Raw genomic sequence first — 27,328 nt, forward strand, 5'->3', positions numbered from 1 at the left:
AGCCACTAATGCTGTGATGGTAAATGTTATGTCATAACCCCACAGCTATCTGTGATAAGGTGGCAAAATAGCATACTTATTGGACCAAATCTTTACATATTTATTTTATCTCCATCCACTGTTACAAGGTTGGTTGGGGGGGGCTGCTTGGTAATAGGAAAGGGGGAGGTGGTAGACTCTAGACTAAATGATAAGTATAAATAAAAAAGTTATTACGATATCCCTAAACACGAATACATATTAACATCACTCAAAACATAATGTGTCACTCCGCAGATTCCTTAGTCCAGGAAATGCATTTCTTTGCATTGTTAGTTTGTTTGTTCGGAAAGGCCTCAGCATAGCGCTCCCTCGCTTTTTCCCAGTTCTTTTTATTCTGCGTAATAGTCCGAATTTCCTCAATGGAAGACGGGGTGGATGACCCCAAACCAGCCGCCTTCTGGCGAAGCTGAAGTTGAATCTAGTGAAACAAAATGGGTAAAAAAAGATAAAAATAAAGCATTGATGATATTGTAAATAATTCGTTTTATAGGTTAGCTCCTTGTGTGTGCATTCCGAACAGCCAAAATCAGCAGTTTTTCCCCTGTCTCTTGACTTAAGCTTTAAAGATGGATGGGCATAAAGATATCCTGAGCCTGAGACAAGTCCAAGGACTGATGAAATTTCAAGTCTTTACAGAAAGGAAAAAGAGCCAAATGGTTCTTATCTGCCAACATATTATATGTTTGATTACCCATTAAATGATGCATTATACAGGGACAGCTCAGTGCGCTAGGAAAATGTGCCAGTAAACGGACTCTCCATTTAGTGAATAGAACCCTGATTGCTTTTATGTAATAGCTGCCAACTCTCTCCTCACAAGAAAAGAAAAAACTCCCATACTTTGGAACACGATTGGGGTTATGGTAAAGATTTTAGCAAATAAATGAAGATTCCTGTTAACAGGACAATCCTGCTGGTTCCTATCGTAACATAAAACACCAAAAAAAACTTTGCTTCAAAGTCCCATTTTTACACATAACCCCCCCAATGTCTGGGGAACTCAGCTGAAAAAAAACATACCGGGTCTCTCATGCCATCGCTGGTTTTCCCGAGGCCTTCTCCCTTTTTCCACCCCATCTTCTCAAGCATTTTCCTCCCTTTGTTGCCATCGTTAATTTCACTTTATAAAAAGAAAGCAGAAACAGAACAATTAGTGTAAAACTAAATTTCAGCAAAACAATGTAAAATCAAAACATGATCTGGGAGGTATCCCTTTTATTTGGTTAGATTTTGCATACAAAGAGGTAAAAAAAAAAAAACCCTGAGTCAAAGTATGTTTTTCAGCAATGTATGGATGTATGTGCGCAAAAGTTTGGAATGTCGCAAAAGTTACTTTCTTTCTTACAGTTCATTAATCTAGAATGAAACGATACATTTTAAAATTGTAAATTACAAAGACAAGATTTCATTTTATGTACTTCATATTTAAACGCACACTTAGAAGCCTACGTACATCATCTTCTGTATAACTATTTTCTAGAGAAAGGACAGGTTTGGTAAAGATGGTACTTTTTGGCTACCTGAAGTATAAGACTGAAGAAGTAATCCTTTATACTTCAGTTAGCCAATAAAGTTACCATCTTTCCCAAACTTGCTTTCTTTCTACAGCTCTTTACCAGTACTTTCCAGCAACACAATACATTAAAATACTTGTGTGAAACACACATGTAGAGCATGTCCAACTGCAGACGCACATCTCACACTTACACGTGTACAGATGCTGGTGCATCATCCCTCTGGAAATTGCCTTCGCTTCCTACGACTTGTCTGCGCCTGCCTGCCCGGTCTTTGTACTTTGGATTTTTCACAGCCTTATTTGCCTCATAATCCGCACCCTGCAAACATACATTTATGATTATATAACATTGTCATAGCGAGCCCAAACTCCACAAGGCAATATAGCTACTGATTCTCACTGGCCTTGGGACAAATTAAACAAAACCCAACAATCATCTTACCTGTAAACCATATTTCACTCTTATTTGTTTTAGACCCTCTCTTCTTAATAGCTCCTTCTCTTCTTTGTTTAATACGGGGCCTGCTGTTAAAGGGGGGGGAAAAAAAGGGGCACAATGGCATAAGAACTTTTCCAATTATACCAAAATAAGAAGCCAGGATCAGCATAACTGCCATTCAGGGATCAAAAATGTTAAAATACAGGCTGTTACTTTCTGCTCCAGTCATTAAAGTTAAGGTATCTGTAAATAGGTCTCATTTTTACTATTATACGGTGTGCAGGTAGCTGGGGGTGCTTTTCTGGGCCAAGTCTAGGTTAGCAGCCCTCACAATGTTAATATTTTCAATGATTTTGATACACATGATGTTTTTTTGCTTAGAAATAGACAAGCACTTGGTGAGGAGACCATGGCAGACATCATTAATCTGCTGTCCTACCAGAACTCTCTTCCGTTTGATTGAGTCGCAGATGAGCTCTAACTTGGCCCGGCTCGCATCCGTCACAGGTATCGCTGCCAGGGTGGATGTGGAAGGAAAGAACGGTTTCTCCCAACTTCACTTCATCGCCGTGCTCCAGCACACATGGCTCACATTTCTGCTTTGGCTGCAACATAGAACACAGAATCTGCATTGACCATGACAAACCGCTGAATGGCACTACTACTACTACTACTACTACTACTACTACTACTACTACTACCACTACCACTACCACTACCACTACTACTACTACTACCACTACCACTACCACTACCACTACTACTACCACTACTACTACTACTACTACTACCACTACCACTACCACTACCACTACCACTACCACTACCACTACCACTACCACTACCACTACGAGATGTTAACAGCCCAAACTCAGCTCATGGGTCAAGATTAAATTAGGAGATTCTTTTTATCTTCTTTGTGAGGGCTCCTCTCATGGTATGGTAATATATTTCATTGTTAATGTATAGAGCTGTATCGAGATGGAGACGGTGTCACGACGAGTTTCTAAAAGCTTACGGGACGCCATCTTTTTCTATAACCCCCCAATAACGGGTATCACCTTCAACGAAACACTCCAAATAGCACTGTCAGAGTTACCTGCAGAATCTGGTTGCCATTAATGACTGTGCCGTTCTGACTGCCTTGATCAACAAGAACATAGCTTTGTAAGTCGTTGTCAAAGTAGACTTCGGCATGAAACTACAAGACACGGAAAAAAAAAAGCACGGCTTTGAGACAAAAAGGGCCTTTTTAAAGTCATTGATAAGTATGCATTTATATGTAGCAAACAGGTAAACATAGGCCGACATAAGGTTTTGTTTATCTGGTGTCTCCAGTAGACTTCACATATTGCACTCAATATTTCATTAAATCAAACATAATAAAAATTTGGTCGGGTCCAGCCTTTTCCTGGATGAACGAACGTACCTTACTGACGCCAAGCTCTGGGATTCTTATTGTGTGCCCCATGCCTCTCTCTCTAGGGAGGGATAATACAAAATAATTAATTAGGTTACATTCTGAGGGGTCACATTTCAGCAGCAACTGTAACGGTGTCCATCTATCAACGGTTATTTTTTATGTTCTGTAGGTTATGCAGATTAAGATTCCTCCAGCTCTGTCTCTTCCAAATGCATTGTAGGATATTTCGTGGCAGATTCTCTCGGTTTTCTTTTATTCTTAAGTTGTAACATACTCCCTGTGCGTTATTTTTCTAATACAATGAGGGAATTTAAACATGCATGGGATCGGCATAAAACTATCCCGAATATAAAACTAGACCAAGACCTGGTTAAGGTCTGATCAGGAAAAATGGGCAGAGTAGATGCTGAATCTGCTGTGAAAATAAAACATGGCAAGAAGACAACAGCTCTCAAGTAAAACACAACTAAAATTAGCAAACAATAATCCTGAATGCAACATGCAAAGAAAATTATTTAGTTTACAGATGATGTCATATATTGTGCGTTTCACATACAAGGTACATACCTTCCTATGGTGGCGCTTTTCACAGCAGTAATGATGAACAGAGATCCTTTCTGCAACGCTGGCGATCGCACGACTATTACTCGAATGCAGGGAGGCCAGATTTTTTCCACATCTAAAAGATTTTATATAAATAAATAAAAAAAATCTCAACATCAGGATCAATAATTAAAAAAACATCAAGGCCATTAGGATTTATGCGATGAAATAATACTAAAAACAGTCAACTCATGAATTCAGAAAAGCATATAATTAAAACGTGTATCACGTTTCTGTGTATCAACAGATCACAAACCCATCCATAAACTATACCCTTCTGAAAGCACAATAAAGGGTGTTTTACGTTTTACAAACTAACCCAATTCTTAATATTTTCCTATTTGTTTTTCAATGCGCAGCAACGGTCACCTACGCAGCCTTTAGCAGCCGGTAACCAAATGTATATTGGCTTCCATCTGTCTTTAGGTCCAACTCCCAGGACGCCCCACACCTTCTGTGTCTGCTTAAATGCACACTCCAGTGCCCTATGTAGTCCCATATTTTACATGCTTTCTTTAGTGGGGGGGACCTTTATGAGAAGCTGCAGCAAAATAATATAATAATATAAAACTTAAAGGGACACACCAGCCATCATAAACACTTTAATGCATACCTATGTATGTGGTCCTTTTTTGTGATGTCCCTCTTGACAAATCCTTGGAGATTTTGCAGAATCCCCCCCCCCCACCCACCCACCCCATACGTGTTTACCCCTTTCCTTACTCTATTTTCTATGAATGTAACGTGTTCAGCCGAACGCATATCCATGGAGAACGTGGCAGCTGCAGCTTCTATCTCAGGTAAGCCCTTTATTATTTTTTTTTCAGTTTTGGAAAATGCATATTAAAGCTCACAGTGTGGATGTGTCATGGACAGTACTTTAATATGCATTCGGGGCTGTGCCAAATTAAGTAAACATAGTGATCTACCTACTATATATCAAGATACAAGTTACTATTCAATGGAAGACACTGAGTGGACTAAAGTACAAATAGTAACATGTATATTCACGGAGAAACAACATGCCAGGCTGGTACTCAAGATAAAGTCCACTTCAATTCCAATAAAGCTGAAGACTAGTTGAGCATTGGACAGGTTTCATTCCATTGAAGGTAAAGGTAGACAATGGGCAGGCTGGTTTGTCCCTTTAACCCCTTCGAGACAAAGGCTGATTTTACTTTTTGTACCCTTCGTGACAATGGCCTTTTTAACATTTCTGCGCTGCTCGTGTTTAGCTGTAATTTTCTTCTTTCCCGTTTACTGAACCCACACACATTAGATATTGTTTTTTTCAGGACAAGAAGGGCTTTCTTTAGATGACATTGTTTTGATTGTATCTTATTATTTACTACTAAAAAAAGTATAAAATATGGTGAAAAACTTAGAAAAAAATGACTGTTTCTAACTTTTAGTTGAAAAATCTTTTACTCCTCTATAAAAGGTAATGAAAAAACCTGCTAAATAGATTCTACTATTTGTCCTGAGTTTAGAAATACCCAATGCTTTTATGTCTTTTTGCTTTTTTCTACCCATTATGGGGCAATAAGTACAGGTAGCGTTTTGCTATTTCAAAGCCATTTTTTCCAAATCTGGTAATTCTTCCCCCCATGTGCCATTTCGGGTATCTTTGAACCCGGCCAATGCAATTTACCCCATCAAGTCATATATTTTTGAAAACTAGACAGCCCAGGGTATTCCAAATGCTAGTATTTTAACTCTTTCCATGCACCATATCTACCACCAGTCTTTGTCAAACTTTATGGTAGTCATTTTTTGCATTTGTTTTGTCATACACATTTTACTTCAGGTATGAATTAAAATGTTCTAGTTTATGTCACTATCACAAAACACCCCAATATGTGTTCAGCAACATCTCCTGAGCGCAGCGATACCCCACATGAATGATTTTGCCTGGCTGTTTGGGGGCAAAAGGGCCACATTTGGGGCATGCGCATTTTTCAATGTTGAACTTTGGCATTTGGGGATCCACTGCCCATGCCCTATTTGGTACATCTTTGAGCCGGGCCATTTCAGTGTGCCCAATAAACCCATATATTTTTGAAAACTAGACACCCCAGGGTATTTCAAATGCTAGTATTTTAACTCTTTCCATGCACCATATCTACCACCAGTCTTTGTCAAACTTTGTGGTAGTCATTTTTTTGCATTTGGTTTTCCACACACATTTTAATTCAGGTATGAATTAAAATGTTCTCGTATATGTCACTATCACAAAACACCCCAATATGTGTTCAGCAACATCTCCTGAGTACAGCGATACCTCACATGAATGATTTTGCCTGGCTGTTTTGGGGCAAAAGGGCCACATTTGGGGCATGCGCTTTTTTCAATGTTGAACTTTGGCATTTGGGATCCACTGCCCATGCCCTATTTGGTACATCTTTGAGCCAGGCCATTTCAGTGTGCCCAACAAAACCATATATTTTTCAAAACTAGACACCACAGGGTATTTTAAATGCTGGTATTTTAACTCTTTGCATGCACATATTTTACCACCAGCATTTTTTCAAAGTTTGCAGTAATATTTTTGTGTGTGTATTTTTCCCACACACACCTACTTTATGTATGAATTTACAGCTCCTGGTATATGCCGCTGTCACACGACACCCCATAATGTGTTCAGCAACATCTCCTGAGTGCAGTGATACCCCACATGCATGGGTGTGTCATTTTTTGGGGGAACTAAAAGGCCACATTTGGTACGTGTGCATTTTTCTAATTGGAAATTAGATGTGTGGCCATCCTTCCCCCCGTGTTAATTGGGACGTTGTTGAACCCGGCCCATTCAATTTACCCCATCAAATCATACATTTTTTAAAAGTAGACACCCCACGGGCATTTAATATGCCAGTATTTTAACTCTTTCCATGCGAGAATTGTTTTAAGCTAATATGCTAATTTTAGGACTTGCTCACAAAAATATATTTTTTATATATATATATATTTTTTTATTTTATTTTTTTTTTAAAAAAAATGTAACATTTTTTTTCAACTTGGAGGTTCCCCTGATAGTGACATCAGTGGGAAATGATTTTTACATTTTACTGTTTTTTTACTATTTTTTTCTAATTATTATTAATTTTATTTTATTTTTTAATTTATTTTTACTAATCACACTGTGATTAGAAAGCTGGGCTCCATTGACTTGCATGGTGAATGCAGTACCTGTATTCAACCTGCAAGTGGAGCCAAAGTTCTCTAGATGGTCTGGACTATCTAGCGAACTTTTAAAATTTGTGGTTCCTGTTACAGGACGGCGGCCATCTTCCTTGATGGCGAAGATTGCCGGCAGCTGCGGCTGTGACCGCTCTCCGGAGCGGTCACAGCCCATCAAAAGGTTAGTGTTTGGTGTCGCTGGATGCCTCCTGATCGAGGCATTCCAGCGACACCATTTAAGTTTAGGAGGCGATCGTCGATCGCCTCCTAAACGCTTTTAAAACGGGCGTCCGCCGCCATACAAAGTATGGCGGATGTTGACGCCCCGTGGAGGGGCCAGAGATGGCCCCTTCGTGCCGATCGCGGCGTTGCTGAATGCCTCGAGGTCGAGGCATTCAGCAACGCTTTTTGGGTGCAGAAAGCGATAGTAGATCGCTTTCTGCACCCGTTTAAAGACGTGCCGGTCCTGGCACGTCAATTGTCGTAAAGCACATGCTTTTCCGTGCCGTGCCAGGACCGGCAATTGTCATTAAGGGGTTAAACCTGTATGGGCTCGGCATAAAGCTATCCTGAATCTATGATGAGACCGAGGCCTGTTTAAGGTCTGAGGCTTTACATCAGGAAAAAAAAACAGGCAGACGAGCTGGGCTTCTGTTTATTCTATGTGTTTATATGCCAGACACTCTGTACTAAGTAGGTCTGCATCACATCTAGCTGCCCCTAGGGGTCCTCCATTGAAGAGCATGCAATACTGAAAGATCGGGTCTCATTCCTACCATGAAAAATCATTCCACAAAGCTATGACTGAACTCTCCCGCTCTATGCATGTACCTTACTGAGGTGAGCTCCTCTGTCATAGTCCAGTGTGGGCAGGGAGACATCATTTGGCCCAATAACCATAATTTGCAACCCCTGGAAGCTGAATTTAGCATAGAACGAGGAAAATCACCATATCACCTACATGTACATCATGGTGATTTTTCCAGTACAGTGTAGAACGTGACAGAGGTCTGCAGTAGAAAGGTGGCCCGCTGCCCTAAATGTCTAACCTAAACCTGTCCTAGACATTCATAGCAACAACAAAAAAAATACCAAATCGGGCCATATTGCTTGCCCTCTTTTTAATAATTTTTACGATATTCTTCATGCACATCCCAAGCTTTCTTGAATTTCAGGAATCTACTACCCTTTTTGGCATATTTCATATTATATTACCCATCAGTCTTCCACCCTCTACAGCACACCATCAAATTTTGAAACACATTTACTTAATATAAATGCTTCCCCTCTTGAACCTTATTTACTCCCTTGGCATATTTGAACATCGAAAAGAAAAAATGTCGGTGCACTAAGCTAGTCTCAGGCTCAAATAATACAACAGTGTGAGCATGCTGCAAATACAGTGTGTTGGCTGTACAATGTATACAAAAAAACAAAATTCTGTCTGCGCTTCTCACCCTAATAAAGTTGGCAACAAATATATAAACATAATATAAATGAGAGGTTTTGGTTATATGAATTGGCCAAAGCATAATTAAGCTCACCCGCCACGTCAAGGCACATATTTGAACATTTCCAGGTACGTTACGGTAATACGTTTTCAATTCTCTCCTGACCTGAATATCCAGCTATACAACTGAGGTCTAACTTTCACAGCCTGGTGGAAAAAAAGGTGTTTCAGACACTCGGGGTATCATTTAAGTGCAATCTATAGAAATAGGAGATCACCTTCAATCTCAGAGTCGTTTGCAGTTACACTATCTCCACTCGACATGTCTTCATCACTGGATGCCTTCTCACTCTCTGTGATTTCACCTTCCTCTGGTTCACTTTCCTCTGAAGACGAGGAGCTCTCTCTGATGTCTACATTATAACTGTCCAGCTTAGCCTTCTTTCTTTCACAGGCAATCGCCTCCCTTTCAAAATAACTTATCCTGTCATGAGCTGTGCTATTGCTAGATGACGTTACAGATGTTTTCACCTCCTCTGAGCCCTTGGGGAAAAAAAACATTTGATGCGTTTGAGGGACACAAAGCCGCTTTGAAGCGATACAGTGACCGAAGTGACTTATCATTGAACCATTTACGGAGAAAGTTGAGGTTTCCCAGAACGTTACACAGATAAAAGGTGAACGGAGGTCTTCAATTATTTTTTTTATGGCAATATTAGAGCTGTCTACAAAATTCAGGAATTGGCTATTTCATCTTAAAGGCATAGCAGAGTGCAACAAAACAGATTGCCTAGGGGCGGACAGGAACGCAAAGAACAAACTATTTAGCTAACTCTTCAAAACCAAATATATTCTAACAGAGCATATAAATGCCGAATTTGCGTATTACAGTGTCTCACAGACCTCCCGTTATCAAGCGCATGTTTCATTCTCTATACTATACTGCAAACTCATGTGATAGAGTTAGTTATACGCAGTGATCTCCTGTATTCTTCTCGTTTGGATTAGACACCAAGAAAGACCACACAGTTACATACAAAGCTCGTAGGGCTGAAAAAAGACCAAAGTCCATCAAGTTCAACCCTTCTACCGAAGCTTCCTATTCTTAATCCAAAAGAAGGCAAAAGAAAAAAAAAAACCCTAATTAAGCTACTTCAAATTCTGCCATCAGGGGAAAAAAAATTAATCAGAGATTAAAGCTCTTGGATAGTAATGCTGAGTTACTACACGTTTGGTGACGATAAACACTTAGAAGTGCAATGACTATTAGACCTGGCCTTTTGCTTTGACTCATCAGATGATTCTTGGACTGCTGAGACATGAAGCGTAAAGAACAACAGAGACTAGAGAATTCTGAATAAAGCATCAGGTCTGACAAAACGGAACCATCACACAGAACGCAATAAAGCACAATCCTCAGGTTTGTGTTTTTATCACACTGTATGTTCCAGAAAACACCAAACAAGTGTTCCAAAGTGGCCATGGGGTTTAGTTAAAAATATATATTTAAACACATCTGGCAACATCTACCATACTGGAAAAAACCCAAACCTCTAAGCCTTCAAATCTTTTCCCAACCTCCCATAAAAATGCTTTTCGGGCTTAATACTACCATCATACGCCACAACTGTTCCATTTTAATGTAACCACAAAATGGGCATATATACACAACTTTAAAAGAGCAAGACAAGAAGGAACAAGCACACAGACTCCTATACAATCTAACACACACCACGGGAAGGACTTCCATAGACGAGACCTCTAGGAGGAAGAGATCTGGGGCTGGGTGCTTCATACCGGTTTATCACACTTGTGTGAAAGATAACTTGCTGCTAATACGGACTGGTAATCCAAATGGAACACGTACCTGGATGTGATGCAGCTAACCCCCGTGTGAATCGTAAGTAAATAGCAAAAAATAAACAAGGTGTGATGTGAACAAGTTAACTCTACCTTTTAAATGTGGGGTGTATCCAAAAGAAGAAATCTTCAAACTAGCCAGGGAGTTTGTCAAATGATGCACCTAAAGACAGGATGAACAGTCAAACTCACACTGCATGAAACGTTCCGTCAACTACTGGCTTTCCACGCCACTAAATACAACCCCTATAGTGCGAGTTACATACCCCGCCGCTCAGACTTTCCTATAGCAATAATTACTATGACTGCAACTAAGATTCTACGATAGAAAACGTAATCCTAGCCTTCAATACATTGACATCGCTGTACAATCCAGTATACACCCGCCAGAGAAGCTTTCAGGAGATCAGTAATACATCTGCTATTTTTGTTTACTGGGAAAACTCAACTTTTTCACAAACATATATATATATATATGTATTACCACTTTAATTAAAACTGGGTTAGTTTTGAACCATTCAGCACACTTCAAGAACACTGGAGATTTACATTATAACATAGAAACATAGAATGTGACGGCAGATAAGAACCGTCCGGCCCAACCTCTGAATACCTGGTCCCCAGCCTTATCTAGCTGAGCTTTATGCCTATCCCATGTTCGCTTAAACGCCTTCCCTGTATAAACATCTACCACGGTTATTTAGAAGTTATCGGATGGTATGTAAATGGCTACCTAACCAAACTAGGCTGATTTCTTTATGGCACGACGGTTTAGATGTTTTCCTCCAGGTTCTTGACTCCTAAGGGAGAACACTAATACACTAATAATCAGGAGGATCGTGGCAGCAGAACTGGTAGAGGCTAGCACAGCGAGGGAATTTAAACATGTATGTGGTAGGCATATGGCTACCATGAATCTAAGAGGAGACCAAGGACTGATTAAGGTTGGAGCTTTTACATCAGAAAAAAATGGGCAGTCTAGATGGGCTCTTACCTGACGTCAAATTATATGTTTCCCAACATACACATCATCCTCAGGTTAAATAAAAAACAACAGCCTCTAACTACTTAATAGAGCTACATGGCCAAAAAACCATCACGATTCTTCTGCTGATCTCAAGACGAAAAGCACAAATGCATACTATCAGATGAACATAACTGACGAGACCGTCTAAGGCCCTCTAACGCGATCTGGAGAAAAGGTGGCATTTGTTTTACTTACTTTGTCTTCTTCCCGCGTGTTGTTGGGCGGTAAACGTCTTTTCTTCTTTGCCTTTTTATCTTTTGTTAGCTGAGAATTTGTGTCGGTAAAGGACTGAAGGTCGACGCGTGAATGAAACTGATAGCGCCCACTCTCCACATCGCAGTAATAATAAATGCCGGTAGCAGAGTCGTAATAGAGTTGAGTTTCCTTGACAAAAGATTGAACGGCTGGTTAAATACATAGTTAAGTGAGGTTCTGGATTCTTAATCTTATTTCACAGATAATGTTTTTGGAGAAGCTGGTGAAAGGTTTTTGGTCATCTGCAGTTATAAATACATTACAAATTAGAAGATAGAATCGTTCATTGTTCATTTAGAAGGCCTATCTAGAAATGCTAATCCAAGTCTTAAACCTGTAACATTCACATAAATACCTGAGCTGCACTTGTGATGATTACATTTAGATGTGTGTATTGGAGGTTTCTCAGTGGCTATATATATATATATATATATATATATTTATTTACACACACACATATACATATATTTTACAACAGTGTGAGCTGCTACTAGTAGATGACCTCAGTCTCTGCCCACCATCCCACTCCTGGATATTGATGGGAGAATGATCAAGATCACTTGCCCTTATACTGTGGGTAGGACTGGTGCCACACCGTAATGGCAACTGTAAAGTAGCTTTGATTTGACTCTTGACCCAGTGCCATTATCCACCTTCTAGCAAGAATGCCCTTGTTAGAATATGAATGACCCAATGCCCATAAAACATCTCTCATTCATATAAAGTAATGATCCATAAACTTAACCCAATATTATGCACCTTGATCCAGGTCTGTACTGCCAAAAAAAGGCCCAAAACTAATATCAGTTTTGTAATTCAACATACCGAGTCATAATAAAACCCAGTACTATGATCATAGTACATCCCAGAGCTTTCGTCATATGTATATCCAGTCTGTGAAAGGGCAGCTTCTGCAGTTGCTCTCAAGCTCTCCGCAAGAGATTCCCCCTCTTCATTCTTAAATGGAGACAAAATATGTGTTTATACACAGACACACACAACATAGACGTTAAATGCCAAATATTTATGCATGAAAACAAAACTGATTGTTAACCATGAAAGGGCTACAGCGGGTCAGCAAATCTTATTGAAAAGGAAAAAAACAAACCATAGGTATAGCTGTAATGAATCTGATTATGCCAAAAGTTGTGCTGTAAAAGCTCTCCTGTCGGGTTAAAAATCAGACACTGGGGATTATTGATAAAGCGCAATTAAAAGTGGCGATAAGACAAATTTTATGCAATGTTTGCACCAGAATTGCTCTTTATAACTAATCCCCACTGGATCAACTATGGAATAAAGTGCTCACTTATCCACAAAATCCAATCTCCTATAAACATGGGCCACTGTATATTCATTTTTTCACTTTGTAATTCTAGTTTGGTTCAAATTACGTTTTTGTACATAAACAATTTTTCAAAAGTTTCAGCCACTAACTAATGTCCTCCTGATAGAAGAAAAATTGACTTTGCAAGCATATTTAAATTAAAACGTCATGGATACTTCTGTAACCTCACTCACACTCATTCACTTGGAGGGGAAAAACCTTTTAACAAAGTAAAGCTGGCGCTATATAAGTAAATGTAATGTATTATAATCGATTTGCTGGAATTCTCAATAACAAGTACCATACCAGAGCATTCTGATCATACGCCACTTCTGAATGTTCTCCAGTATACCCGCTACCGACGGCTTCTGAAGGTTCCTTTGGTTCAGCAACAGCCTGCTCCAGCCCACCCGCGCCGCTACTGCTTCCATCTTCCTTGGCAGCCACTTCATGGGCATTTGTTGTGTTGTAATAATTTGCATAGGAAGAATAATAATAATAATCTAGAAAGGAACACATTGCCAAATTAGAAAATAACTGGCTTGCAACACTTGAAAACCATTATAAATGATGTGGTGGTCACCGTATGCATGAACGCGGGGGGAGCTATGGTACAAAGAAACTCCAAGGCCTTAGAAGTGAAGTTCTGTTTGAGTTTTGGAGCTACATAAAGGAAGGAAGAGAGTCATGTAGGACGGGTCATGTAGAATCCAACCAAGCTTCTGTGTGCCATCTTGGCTTCGTAACTACCAGAAGCATGTTTATGCTTACAGGACATTTGAATAAATGGGATTCCATGCGTTACCTGAATGTGACCAAGCGGAATGGTCCTCTGTTTGAACCTCCTGGTCCGTTTTCTCCTCTGTAGTTTTATTCTTCTCAAAGATTTCTCTTCTAAGGTCTTCAACCTTTGAAAAACAACACAAAAAAAATACACATTCAAACACTCAAAAATCTTCTGAACACTGGTGTGCAGTATGGGAGATCATGTCGGTGATATTTAAATGTCATCCGCTTTGGCATAGATGTTTATTTTGACGATCATTTAAATAAAACCTAGATTAATACGTTATTAGAAGCTCCGTTGGTTGACACGCGAAACACAGATAAGAAAAGACAACAACAATGTCATTGATGGTGACGAACTGTGCTAGACTGAGTTTGAAACGTTTGTCAATTGCATCAAAAACAAACCGAGTGTTCCTTATGTAAAGCTCATTCCCAAAAACGATTATCACACAAGGTCCAGCACGATGATATTCACCAAGCGGACCCATCATTCCTATATTTGCAGATACAAGGTCCGCACGTTAAGCACACACCCTAATTATATATATATATATATATATATATATATATATATATATATATATATATATATATATATATATATATATATATACACATATACACACACACTGTATATATGTTGCACTAGTAAAACAGATAAAGGTATTTGAAACCTTCTGCTGGGATGGTGGATTACAGAATGATGGGCAGAGTTTATGTGAGGGGGGCCAGGAGCAGCTTCCTTCCCAGATGGTCTATACTCCCAGGGGACATACTAAAACGAATGACAAAATGGAATGCCCATAGACTATAATGGGGAGGAATGCCCATAGACTATAATGGAAGGGAAAAGAATAATTGATTTTGAAATAAAAGCTTAAGAAATAGCATTTAGACCTTTGGCACACATACTCCCCCTAGGACACACATGTGATCTAAAACTCAGATTACTTTGGATTATAGCTGTTTTCTATGGAATGACAGGTGAATGACAGTTTTGAGGGAATGCCCATAGGATATAATGGGAGAAAAATCAAACCTGTTTTTCAGACAAAACCCTCTGAAATATCATATAGATCTTTTGCACATATACTCCCCTAGTACAGAGACAGGATCGAAAACTCATATTATGTGGTATTATAGCTGTTTTCTATGGAATGACAGGTGAATGACAGTATTGATGGAATGCCCATAGGACATAATGGGAGAAAAATGTAACTTGTATTTTAGAGAAAACCCTCTGACATATCATATAGATCTTTGTCATGTATACTCCCCTAGTACAGTTATAGGTTCCAAACCTCATATTAAGTGGAATTATAGCTGTATTCTATGGAATGACAGGTGAATGACAGTATTGATGGAATGCCCATAGGATATAATGGGAGAAAAATCAAACCTGTTTTTCAGACAAAACCCTCTGAAATATCATATAGATCTTTGGCACATATACTCCCCTAGTACAGAGACAGGATCTAACACTCAGATTATGTGGGATTATAGCTGTTTTCTATGGAATGACAGGTGAATGACAGTATTGATGGAATGCCCATAGGATATAATGGGAGAAAAATCAAACATGTTTTTCAGGCAAAACCCTCTGAAATATCATATAGATCTTTGGCACATATACTCCCCTAGTACAGAGACAGGGTCTAACACTCAGATTATATGGGATTATAGCTGTTTTCTATGGAATGACAGGTGAATGACAGTATTGATGGAATGCCCATAGGATATAATGGGAGAAAAATCAAACCTGTTTTTCAGACAAAACCCTCTGAAATATCATATAGATCTTTGGCACATATACTCCCCTAGTACAGAGACAGGATCTAACACTCAGATTATGTGGGATTATATCTGTTTTCTATGGAATGACAGGTGAATGACAGTTTTGAGGGAATGCCCATAGGATATAATGGGAGAAAAAATAATATTGTTTTTTTAGAGAAAACCCTCTGACATATCATATAGATCTTTGGCACACATACTCCCCTAGTACAGGTATAGGTTCTAAACCTCATATTAAGTGGAATTATAGCTGTTTTCTATGGAATGACAGGTGAATGACAGTATTGATGGAATGCCCATAGGATATAATGGGAGAAAAATCAAACCTGTTTTTCAGACAAAACCCTCTGAAATATCATATCGATCTTTGTCATTTTGAACACTGGTGACACTTGTAATATGTTGGTCACCAGAATGAGGAATCTGCACACACACCAAAGGAACTCTGGTGCTTAACTGTGCCAGGAAGGGCCAGCTCCCCAGTAGATCAAAATAAATAAAGGCTCCAGGCACTCAAGGGTTCCAGCTCAGGCAGATTTATTAAAGGAAGACAGCAACAACGTTTCAACCTCACCATGAGGTCTGTATCAAGTTGATAAAACTGTTATTTTGTTGAATTGAGTCCTCACACAAGTACGCCATCCGCTCTTCTCTGATAAAACATAAGTTTGCCAGTTGGTAACAAGCAGCTGCAATAGACAATAATATGTCACAATTTTCTTTTGCTCTTTCTTTTTCCTTCATGGAATCTATGGTTTTGTCTGAAAAACAGGTTTGATTTTTCTCCCATTATATCCTATGGGCATTCCATCAATACTGTCATTCCATAGAAAACAGCTATAATCCCACTTAATATGAGTTTTAGATCCTGTCTCTGTACTAGGGGAGTATATGTGCCAAAGATCTATATGATTTTTCAGAGGGTTTTGTCTGAAAAAAAGGTTTGATTTTTCTCCCATTATATCCTATGGGCATTCCATCAATACTGTCATTCACCTGTCATTCCATAGAAAACAGCTATAATTCCACTTAATATGAGGTTTAGAACCTATAACTATACTAGGGGAGTATGTGTGCCAAAGATCTATATGATATGTCATATGGTTTTCTCTAAAAAAACAATATTTTTTCTCCCATTATATCCTATGGGCATTCCCTCAAAACTGTCATTCACCTGTCATTACATAGAAAACAGCTATAATCCCACATAATCTGAGTGTTAGATCCTGTCTCTGTACTAGGGGAGTATATGTGCCAAAGATCGATATGATTTTTCAGAGGGTTTTGTCTGAAAAACAGGTTTGATTTTTCTCCCATTATATCCTATGGGCATTCCATCAATACTGTCATTCACCTGTCATTCCATAGAAAACAGCTATAATTCCACTTAATATTAGGTTTAGAACCTATAACTGCACTAGGGGAGTATACATGACAAAGATCTATATGATATGTCAGAGGGTTTTCTCAAAAAAAACAATATTATTTTTTCTCCCATTATATCCTATGGGCATTCCCTCAAAACTGTCATTCACCTGTCATTCCATAGAAAACAGTAGACTTGGGCACCAGGGGGCTCTTCGTGTTCGTCTTCGTGCTCGTCTTCGGGGAAAAAAAATATCTTCGTATTCCGCGAATATTCGCCCGTTCCTGTCTTCTCTTCGGGCGAATATTCGCGGACATTCTTCGTGCTCGTTTAATCTTCGTTTTCCTCCTGGTTGCCTAGCAGGGGTTAATACGGGGTTAATAACACATCACAGCAGCAGCAGCTGCCGTGAAGGTACGTGTGTGCAGCTCTATTGGTCGTTTCGGCAGGGGGCTGGTCTGGCATCAACGAGTGAATTGCAGAACTGCAGAATGCACTTCATTCGTTGATGGCAGGCGAGCCCCCTGCCGAAACGACCAATAGAGTTGCACACACATACCGAGGTGTACTGTCCATAGATGTTTAATAAAAGAATAGGGAATATTTTACATTTTTAAATTGATTTTGGACCACTTTACATGCCTAACATTTGCTACCTATTTACAATGGCATACTTTGCAACAACCCAACTTACTTATTGGACAGGACTGGAAAATAGCAGGACTGTCCACCAAAATCTTGGGTGTGTTGGCAGGTATGCTGATGGAAAAATGTTGGACAAGAACTAAAAAATAGCTTAGGGTTAATGTACGGTTATGTTTAAGATTAGTAGCAGTGCACTGGTTTGGTTAAAGATGGATTATGTCTAAATAATAATAATTTAATTTTAATGTTTTTTTTTAAAAAAAAATAGGGGTTTATTTAAATGTATTTTAAAGTTAGATTTATTATTTAGTACTTGATTATATTTATTAAATGTTTATAGTAGCGTTACCTACCGAGCTATAACTACCTATGTGTATTTGCATTTTGCATACCTAGTTTAGCTAAATTAGATGGGACAGGACTGGAAAAAAGCAGGACTGTCCCTGAAAAAGTTGGGTCTGTTGGCAGGTATGTGGATGGAAAAATGTTATAGGGTGAAGTGTGAGTTATAGTGTTAATGTAATGCTATTAGTGAGTGAAGGCCAGGGCAAATAACAAGGAAAAGGTCCTTGTGTTTTGTGCATTGTAAGTGTGTGTGTATGTGTGTTATGTGTGATGTCACTGTGTGTTATATGTGTTATATGTGTTATTGTGTGTGTTATGTTTGGTTGGTTGTGTATCAGAAGGAAAATAATGAAATGGAAAAGGAAATGGGAAAGGCAAATGAGTGGGCAATTGGCGACCCGCTCACCTGTTTCACCCCAGGGCAAAGCACCCAAACACTGTCAGTCTTAGACGTTTGGCAGCAGACTTCCAGAGCTCAGACACAAGGCCCTAGCGTAAGCTGGCCACTCCGGCGGAGGTAGCAGGCGTTGCCACACCGCAAACAGAGGCAGCCAGGGGGGAGAAACTGCCCTTACCATTAGGGACATTTTGGGCATGACTCTAGCCAGGAAGCGAACTGGCAGAGAAGAGATGCTGGCACCACCACCAGCAGCAGCATTGAAAAGGCGAATGAGTGGGCAATTGGCGACCCACTCACCTGTTTCACCCCAGGGCAAAGCACCCAAACACTGTCAGTCTTAGACGTTTGGCAGCAGACTTCCAGAGCTCAGACACAAGGCCCTAGCGTAAGCTGGCCACTCCGGCGGAGGTAGCAGGCGTTGCCACACCGCAGACAGAGGCAGCCAGGGGGGAGAAACTGCCCTTACAATTAGGGACATTTTGGGCATGACTCTAGCCAGGAAGCGAACTGGCAGAGAAGAGATGCTGGCACCACCACCACCACCACCACCACCAGCAGCATTGAAAAATTGGAAAGGCGAATGAGAGGGCAATTGGCGACCCGCTCACCTGTTTCACCCCAGGGCAAAGCACCCAAACACTGTCAGTCTTAAACGTTTGGCAGCAGACTTCCAGAGCTCAGACACAAGGCCCTAGCGTAAGCTGGCCACTCCGGCGGAGGTAGCAGGCGTTGCCACACCGCAGACAGAGGCAGCCAGGGGGGAGAAACTGCCCTTACCATTAGGGACATTTGATTCATGACACTAGCCAGGAAGCGAACTGGCATCGAAGAGACACTGGCACCACCACCAGCAGCAGCAGCAGCAGAATTGGGAAAGGCGAATGAGTGGGCAATTGGCGACCCACTCACCTGTTTCACCCCAGAGCAAAGCATCCAAACACTGTCAGTCCTTGGCGTTTGGGAGCGGACTTCCAGAGCTCAGACACAAGGCCCTAGCGTAAGCTGGCTACATTGGCGGAGGTAGCAGGCGTTGCCACACCGCAGCAAGTGCAACCAGGGGGGAGAAACTGCCCTTACCATAAGGGACATTTGAGGCATGACACTAGCCAGGAAGCGAACTGGCAGAGAAGAGACACTGGCACCACCACCAGCAGCAGCAGCAGCAGCATTGGAAAAGGCGAATGAGTGGGCAATTGACGACCCGCTCACCTGTTTCACCCCAGGGCAAAGCATCCAAAAACTGTCAGTCCTTGGCGTTTGGGAGCGGACTTCCAGAACTCAGACACAAGGCCCTAGCGTAAGCTGGCTACACCGGCGGAGGTAGCAGGCGTTGCCACACCGCAACAAGTGCAACCAGGGGGGAGAAACTACCCTTACCATCAGGGACATTCGAGGCATGACACTAGCCAGGAAGCGAACTGGCATTGAAGAGAGACACTGGCACCACCACCAGCAGCAGCAGAATTGGGAAAGGCGAATGAGTGGGCAATTGACGACCCGCTCACCTGTTTCACCCCAGGGCAAAGCATCCAAGCACTGTCAGTCCTTGGCGTTTGGGAGCAGACCTACAGAACTCAGACACAAGGCCCTAGCATAAGCTAGCTACACCGGCGGAGGTAGCAGGCGTTGCCACACCGCAGCAAGTGCAACCAGGGGGGAGAAACTACCCTTTCCATTAGGGACATCTGAGGCATGATTTCAGCCAGGAAGCGAACTGGCAAAAGATACTGGCACCACCACCAGCAGCAGCGTTGGAAACGGAAAAAGGTGAATGAGTGGGCAATTGACGACCCACTCACCTGTTTCACCCCAGGGCAAAGCATCCAAAGACTGTCAGTCCTAGGCGTTTGGGAGCGGACTTACAGAGCTCAGACACTAGGCCCTAGCGTAAATTGGCTACACCAGCGGAGGTAGCAGGCATTGCCACACCGCAGCAAGTGCAACCAGGGGGAGAAACTACCTTAAACATTAGAGAGAAAAAATTTAACTTTCCAAGCTAAGAGCTGGGTAACCCAATTTGGGCAGATTGAATTTAAGAAAGGCAATCTGCTCCATCAGATGAGGTGCCATGCGTGAGCGCTGTGGACTCAGTATGTTTCCAGTCATAGAAAACACGCGCTCACTTTGAACAGTGGTTGGCGGACATGATAGAAGCTGCTGCGCAACCCATGAGAGTGCAGGCCACACACTCTTCTTTTCATCCCAGTAGCTAAGAGGATCAACATTAGGAGCAGAAGGAACTTCACAGAGGTAAAGTTTGACCATTTCAGCAGCACTACTCTCCTTTCTGCTGCTAGCTCTGTCAGATGGTCCAACTATACTGCCAAGTGCCTCTTCCCAAAACGCAGCTGCTCCACTCAGCTGTGTTGTGCTGCTTGTGGCACTGCTGCTGATGCTGCTGCTAGGGGTAGCAGACCACATCATCTCTTCCTCCTCCTGCACCTCACCCTCCTCGGACAGCATTCCCATTTTACGCTGCCAGTCACGCACCTTGTTGACCAATTGCTCCCGGTAGCTACTGAGAACATTGAATTTCAAAGCTAGCTTTCCCTTAATTCTTGGATCACAAAGGCACGCTAGCATCATTTCGGGACTCTCTTCCATTCGCTTGCGAAGGTGTACTTTTAGCAGATCCTTCAGCTTCCTGACTATGGCTGCTACGTCAGGATGTAGAGTGCCACCTTGAACAGCCTCACGGTTTCCAAGGAACACATCCATCTTGCTGCCTAGATGGGAGAACACTGGGATTACCTGGGCCAGACTGGCAGTGTTTGAGCTTAAATTTTCTGTGGCATCCCTGAATGGTTTAAGGACTGCCACTAGCTGGGCGATCACTGTCCAATCCTCCCTATTCAATGGAGAGGTAATCCCAATATTGTGCTCTGAGGCAAGATTATGGATTGCCCTCTGCTGCTCCAAAATCCTCTCGAGCATGTCTAACGTGGAGTTCCACCGTGTACTGACATCCTGACGTAGGCAGTGTACGGGAAGACCTGACCTCTCTTGCTCTTCCCTCAAAAGTTGGCTAGCCTTAACACTATGGTGAAAGTGCCCAGCGATCTTTCTGCAGCGGGACAGAACTACTGCTGCCACATTAGTTCCTTCTGACATTGCTGCCTTCACTACAAGATGGATGATGTGGGCTGCACAGCGCACACCAACAATATGACCATCTCGCAGCGCTTTCACCATATTGGCACCTCCGTCAGTTACCACAAAACCAACTTCAACATTGGTGCCCGCCTCTGCTCCCACCCAAAGGCTAAACATTTTCCTAATCGCATGCAGAATATTTTGGGAAGTGTGCTTTTCATCCATCACTTCTGCATGGAGAAGGAATGATCGGTAGCCTGCTGCAGCAACTTCCTTAGACACACCGGGCTGCCACCAGTGTGCTGTCAAAGAAAGAAAGGCATGCTGGGCGCTAGGTGCACTCCACAAATCTGTAGTGAAATGAACACACTGACCAGCAGCCTTGGAAAGCTCCTCTTTCACTGCTGCAACACAGGACCGATACAGCGAGGGGACAATGTTCCTGCTGAAAGTGGAACGTGACGGAACTGTGTATTGTGGAGCCACAGCCGCCATCAATTGTTTGAAAGGCTCCCCTTCAATCATGGAGAAGGATGCCCCTCCAACAGCAATGAACTGACCAATAAGTCGCGTTACTTTATTGGCCTGCTGTTTGGGCATCGTTCTCTTGGAGTGGAATGCCCCAAATTCTTCCAGGGTGGGCTGGGCATGCAGTGCTCCAACCTGCCTTGGTCTCTGGCTGCCAGCACTAGTTGCTGCTGCTGCTGCTGCTGCTATTGGCTCAGAAGAAGAAGCTGTTGGGGTTTTTCCACGGCCACCAGCTATGCTGCCTGCACTAAGTTTTACCTCTGCATCTTTCCCCAATAGCACAGCGTTGTGTTGAGTGCTGAGGTGATGCTTCATGCTAGCACTGGTAAAATGGCCAGACACTTTCCCTCTGCTTATTAGCTTCCCACAATGTTTGCACTTTCCATAGCGCCCTTCTTCAACATTTTCAAAGTGCTCCCAAATTGGGGCGCGCATAGCCTTGGAGTGTGCCTTGGGTGCTGCTCTTACTGCTCGGGGTGGATGAACAGAGGCAGAACTAGTGGTGGTGGGACTGGTGGTAACAGTACTGGCCATAGTGGGACTGCTAATTGCTTTAGATTTGCTAGGTTTTGCTGCTGCTGCTGGTGGTGGTGATGGTGATGATCGTAGCGGAGAAGGTGGAGGCTCAGGGGAAAATTGTGCACTAGTCATTTGGACACTGCTCCCTGAGGAATCTGATTCCTGACCACTCATCTCCTCTACTTCCTCTGGCTCATAGTCTAGCTCTTCATTAGCCAGATCGAATGGAATTCCTGCTAGGCTGGAGCTAAGACTGATATCGTCGTGAGACTCGTGACTAGTAGTAGTGCGAGCAGGAAGAATAGACTCTGCACTTGGCCTCTCAGTCTCAGGCTCCTCTGCTACCTCGCTAGGTGGAGTTCCACTATGTGTAGCCCTCTCTCTAACTGTCTTTACAAAAATTTTGTAAGGACTTGGTGGCTTGCTAGAGGTACTAGGAGGACATGGCGTGGCGGTACCAGTGGGAACAGTAGGCGCAGCACTAGTGGTGGTAGAGGCGGGGGTGGTGGTGGTGGTGGTTTTCCCTACAAAGGAATGAGATCGCTTTGGTTTGGGACCCCTCTGAGTCTTGCTGCTAATTTGGCTCTGCTTGGTACCTTGCATGCTGCTGGTGGATGGGGAAGATGCTGCTTGGGGCAAAAGGCACTTCTTTTTAGTCACTGGGCTGGTACTACTTGTGCTACCCTTTAACTTTGAACGTGCTTCTGGTGCTTTAGGCTTTCCGTAAAAAACCATAGAGCTTGTGGGCCTAGCCGCACTACTACTGCCTGCTTTTGGTGCCTTTCCTTTACTTGATGATCCTTCAAGCAATGCTTCCCCAAATGATAAGCGAGAGCTTGGCCTACTTGGCCGACTAGACTGACGCAAAGGCTGCATCTTAGAGCTGGTGGTGGTGCTGGTGGTGGTGCTGGTGGTGGTGGTGGTAGATGGAGCTTGTCCCTCCTTAGTCCCAAAAGGAGGATCCATTTCAAATTTTGTGTTGTGTGTGTAGTGTAGTGTAGTGTAGTGTAGTGTAGTGTTTAAAAAACTATAAAAAAAAAAATAAAAAAATAAAAATAAAAAAAAGGAAAAACGAATTAAAGACAAAAAAATTAGAGGAAGTTCTCTTCAGTGCTACTGCTTAAAAAGTAAAACTATGCACTACTGCACTGTGCTGTGTGCAATCTGCCAAAATCCTAAAGTTATTGAAATTATTAACTCAAGATTAACTATTTAATAACTAGCAGTATTTTATTTTTAATTTGAATTTACACGGGCCTAAGAGCTTAGCCTACCACTATGCTAGCCTAAAGCTATATTTCCTTACTATAAGTCTACCTCTAGGCAGACGCTCTCAAACCCACTAAGCTAAAGTGAGGTTAAATCAGATTCAGTATATGATTTATTAATTAATATTAAGTTATATAATATTAATAGATTAGAACTAATTTACTTATATATTATGTATTATAGATAGAAGAATATAGATTATGAATTAGAATTTAGAATTAGAATTACTTATATTATAGATTATGAATTAGAATATTATTATTTATAATATATTATAGATTAAGATTAAAGAAGATTAGAATTATTTTAGTACTACAGCTAGTAGCTTGAAGCTTTGCTTAGTACAGCTCGTCACAGTCAATTTTTCTTGAAAAGAATTAGAAATAAAATAAAATGTCACAGCAAAACAGTTATCTTCACTGCTTGCTGCACTCACTAGCCCAACAAGTTCACTTCACTGATGGACTGAGGTGAGCAAAACACTAAGGGTACTTTTAATAAAATTGAAATAAAATGTAAAATAAATGAGAAAATCTTTGCAAAACAGTTAACGTCACTGCTTGCTGATCAAAAAAAAACACAGCACTTATGCGGCTGCACTCACTAGCCCAACAAGTTCACTTCACTGATGGACTGAGGTGAGCAAAACAAATGAAATAAAATGAAAGATTAATTAAGAAAAATTGACTTGGTCTCTTACTGTTGCTAAAACAAAGCACAAACTATAGAGCTGCAGCACCAGTACTAATAAGATTAGCTGAACTATACGCTAGTAGTAATTAATTAATATTATTACTTTTATTTATAGCTAATTTAATTAACTATTAAGATAAGAAAGAATTAGAGAATTATTGATATTACTGATTTTAGATTAGACACTAGTAGATGTTCTGAATGTCTACAGTACACTCTACACTAGTATACTATTACTAACTATAACTGACAAATATATATATAATTTTATAATGAATTCAATTATTAATTATATTAATTAATATTACTGATTTTAAATTAGACACTAGTAGATGAATGTCTACAGTACACTCTACACTAGTATACTATAGTATATATATATATATATGACTGACAAATATATATATATATATATATAATATTATAATGAACTATTAAATTATAGATTCTATTAAATTGTAATTTATAAATTCTATTTAATTTATTTAAGCAGGACAGGCAATAGGCACTAGTGCCAGCCCAGGGCAAGGGCACCCCAGTGCCACTGAGGCACTGGGTGCACTGTCAACTCAACAGCACTTACACTAAAGTTGATGACAAATTAATTTTAAAAAAATTAAATTAATCAAATTATTATTATTAAATATATTAATTAAGTAGCACTGAAGTGAGGATGAAGTACACAGTGAGAAATGGCAGGCTAAGGCTTACCAGTCTCACACAGAACAGAACAATCTCTCTGTAACGCTCGGATGCAGCACAGCAGTGTTGCCAAAGCAGTCACAGCGAAAAATGAATGGATCTCTCAGGCAAGCTCTGGTCTTATAAAGGCGCCTTCAGAATTAAAAAAACAGCAGCACAGGCATTGGACGAGACCCTTAGCGTTACGTCACAAGAGTGAGCTGATTGGACAGACGAGGATCAGCTCACTCCTGTTTGAAATTTTGGCGGTTGCGCGGCAAAAACGAAGACGATCACGAAGAATCTTCGAATCTTCGTGATTGTGAGTCTTCGTCTTCGCCTACGGTTTGCCGGCACTGTATTCTGTTCTACGTTCCTTCGGAACGAACAAAAAAACGGCCTCTTCGTGCTCGTTTTCATGTTCGCCCGAAGACGAATGCACAAGTCTAGAAAACAGCTATAATCCAACGTAATCTGAGTTTTAGATCACATGTGTGTCCTAAGGGAGTATGTGTGCCAAAGGTCTAAATACTATTTCAAAATTTTCTTTTCCCTTCCATTATAGTCTATGGGCATTCCTCCCCATTATAGATTATTGAGATAAGTGAGCATTACTGCCTGCTGATACCCCACCGCAGCTTTATAGTAAGCATGGAGAAGTAACATCCATGCAGGGGCCCAGCCAGCTCTACCGTCTGATGACCGGTACACTTGGCTGGGCAAGGATCACACAACAGCGGGCGTTGGACGATCATGTCTCGGTTGTTGAGGGCAAAAATGACCGGAAAGGGTAAGAGTGTTGGGTACAGGGGTATCTTTTCTGTCCCCGGTTTTGGTCACGTTAAAGATCAGTGTTCAGTGCTCACCTGCCGCTGGAGCTCCTGGTTCTGGATCTCGGTGCTCCGGTGCAGTCGCTCGCTGCATCTCAGTTGTCTCTGGATCCGGTGCAGCTCTGCCTGGCAGCTCTTTAGCTCCTTCTCAAGGGTCCGCACCCTGTCACACAGATCAGCGGTCGAACTCTCCATCCGCGGGGATCCAAGCACAGGCGAGGGAGGCGAGGGGCCATTACCCATCTCGTGTTCTTCTGACTCGGCAGTGTCTCCGCTGCACGATGCCCTATTACCCTGGGAAGCGCCATCTAGGTCTGGAGAACAAGAGGCCTCGTCCGAAGGTGACCCTAAATCAGCAGTTGGGTCTCCGAGCCCCTCTACATTCAGGGCCATGGTGGGCTCCTCCGCAAGCACCCCGGAGAACTTCACATACTGAATCCCCACTAAATAACCAGGAAATACAGGCTGCAGGACGGTAGCCGCGAAGAGACAAACTTCTTGGAGAAACGTCGCAGTTGGATGACATCACTTACTGCTTTTTGAATAAGAGCGGCTCTCTACTGTCTCCACCAGTGGCTGGAGCGCAGAATATGAATTTATCACGGTGTTCTACAGCCCTAAATGTCGGGATAATGTGTATTGAAACAGCAGGACACGGGCTTATAAATCATATCATAGAAATCAAATTATAAAAAAAAAAACATTTTCTTTCTAAATGATGTAACCGATTAGATTAAGCGCTGCATAAATTGTTGGCTCTCTATATAAATAAAAGATAATAATAAATAGCTAAATGTTCCCCAATTGTTCCATGGTCACATAATAAGATACGGACAGGATGCTGATGTGGGGGCACACTATTGTTAATGGGAAGGGAGTGGGGCGAGGCGTAACACTGCTCCTGTGACTCAGAGATTCCCCGTAGTGACCTGGAGAAGCGGCGATTCACCTGGAGTCTCTGGGCCAAGCCCCGGAGAGTTCCCAGGTATGGTGATGGGTAAAATATGTACGTGTGTGCGTGTGCCCTAATCACACATGTAAACGGATTTACCAACTCTCAGAAATGCTGTTTTTCACAAAACCACAAATATTTACATGAGGAAAAGAAACCTAGATTGTAAAAACACATAATCCTGAGACCCATCCAGTCCCCCCACATTTTTTTGATGTGAAGACTCAGACCGTAATCAGTCGTTGGTCTCGTATTAGATTAAGGAGCCATATGCCTATCCCATGTTTGAATTCCTTTACTTTATG

At 41.6% G+C, this 27,328-nt stretch overlaps 1 protein-coding gene across 1 annotated transcript; it reads right to left on the reverse strand.

Moving 5' to 3' along the window:
* Nucleotides 1-265: 265 nt before the first annotated feature.
* Nucleotides 266-26,464, reverse strand: LOC149276072 (angiogenic factor with G patch and FHA domains 1-like). Its single transcript, XM_089503931.1, has 14 exons — nt 26,108-26,464; nt 13,925-14,027; nt 13,426-13,622; nt 12,618-12,749; nt 11,733-11,921; nt 8,929-9,193; nt 3,988-4,099; nt 3,427-3,478; nt 3,097-3,198; nt 2,437-2,602; nt 2,001-2,083; nt 1,750-1,877; nt 1,063-1,162; nt 266-460 (listed from the first exon to the last, which is right to left on the reverse strand). The coding sequence occupies exons 1-14, from the start codon at nt 26,462-26,464 to the stop codon at nt 266-268; spliced, it is 2,181 nt and encodes a 726-aa protein (XP_089360057.1).
* Between the last annotated feature and the right edge of the window lie 864 nt (nt 26,465-27,328).

Source organism: Sceloporus occidentalis, unplaced genomic scaffold (assembly GCF_023333645.1).
Source record: "Sceloporus occidentalis isolate IW3139 unplaced genomic scaffold, rSceOcc1.0.p SCAF_248, whole genome shotgun sequence".
In the NCBI taxonomy this organism is placed as follows: domain Eukaryota; kingdom Metazoa; phylum Chordata; class Lepidosauria; order Squamata; family Phrynosomatidae; genus Sceloporus; species Sceloporus occidentalis.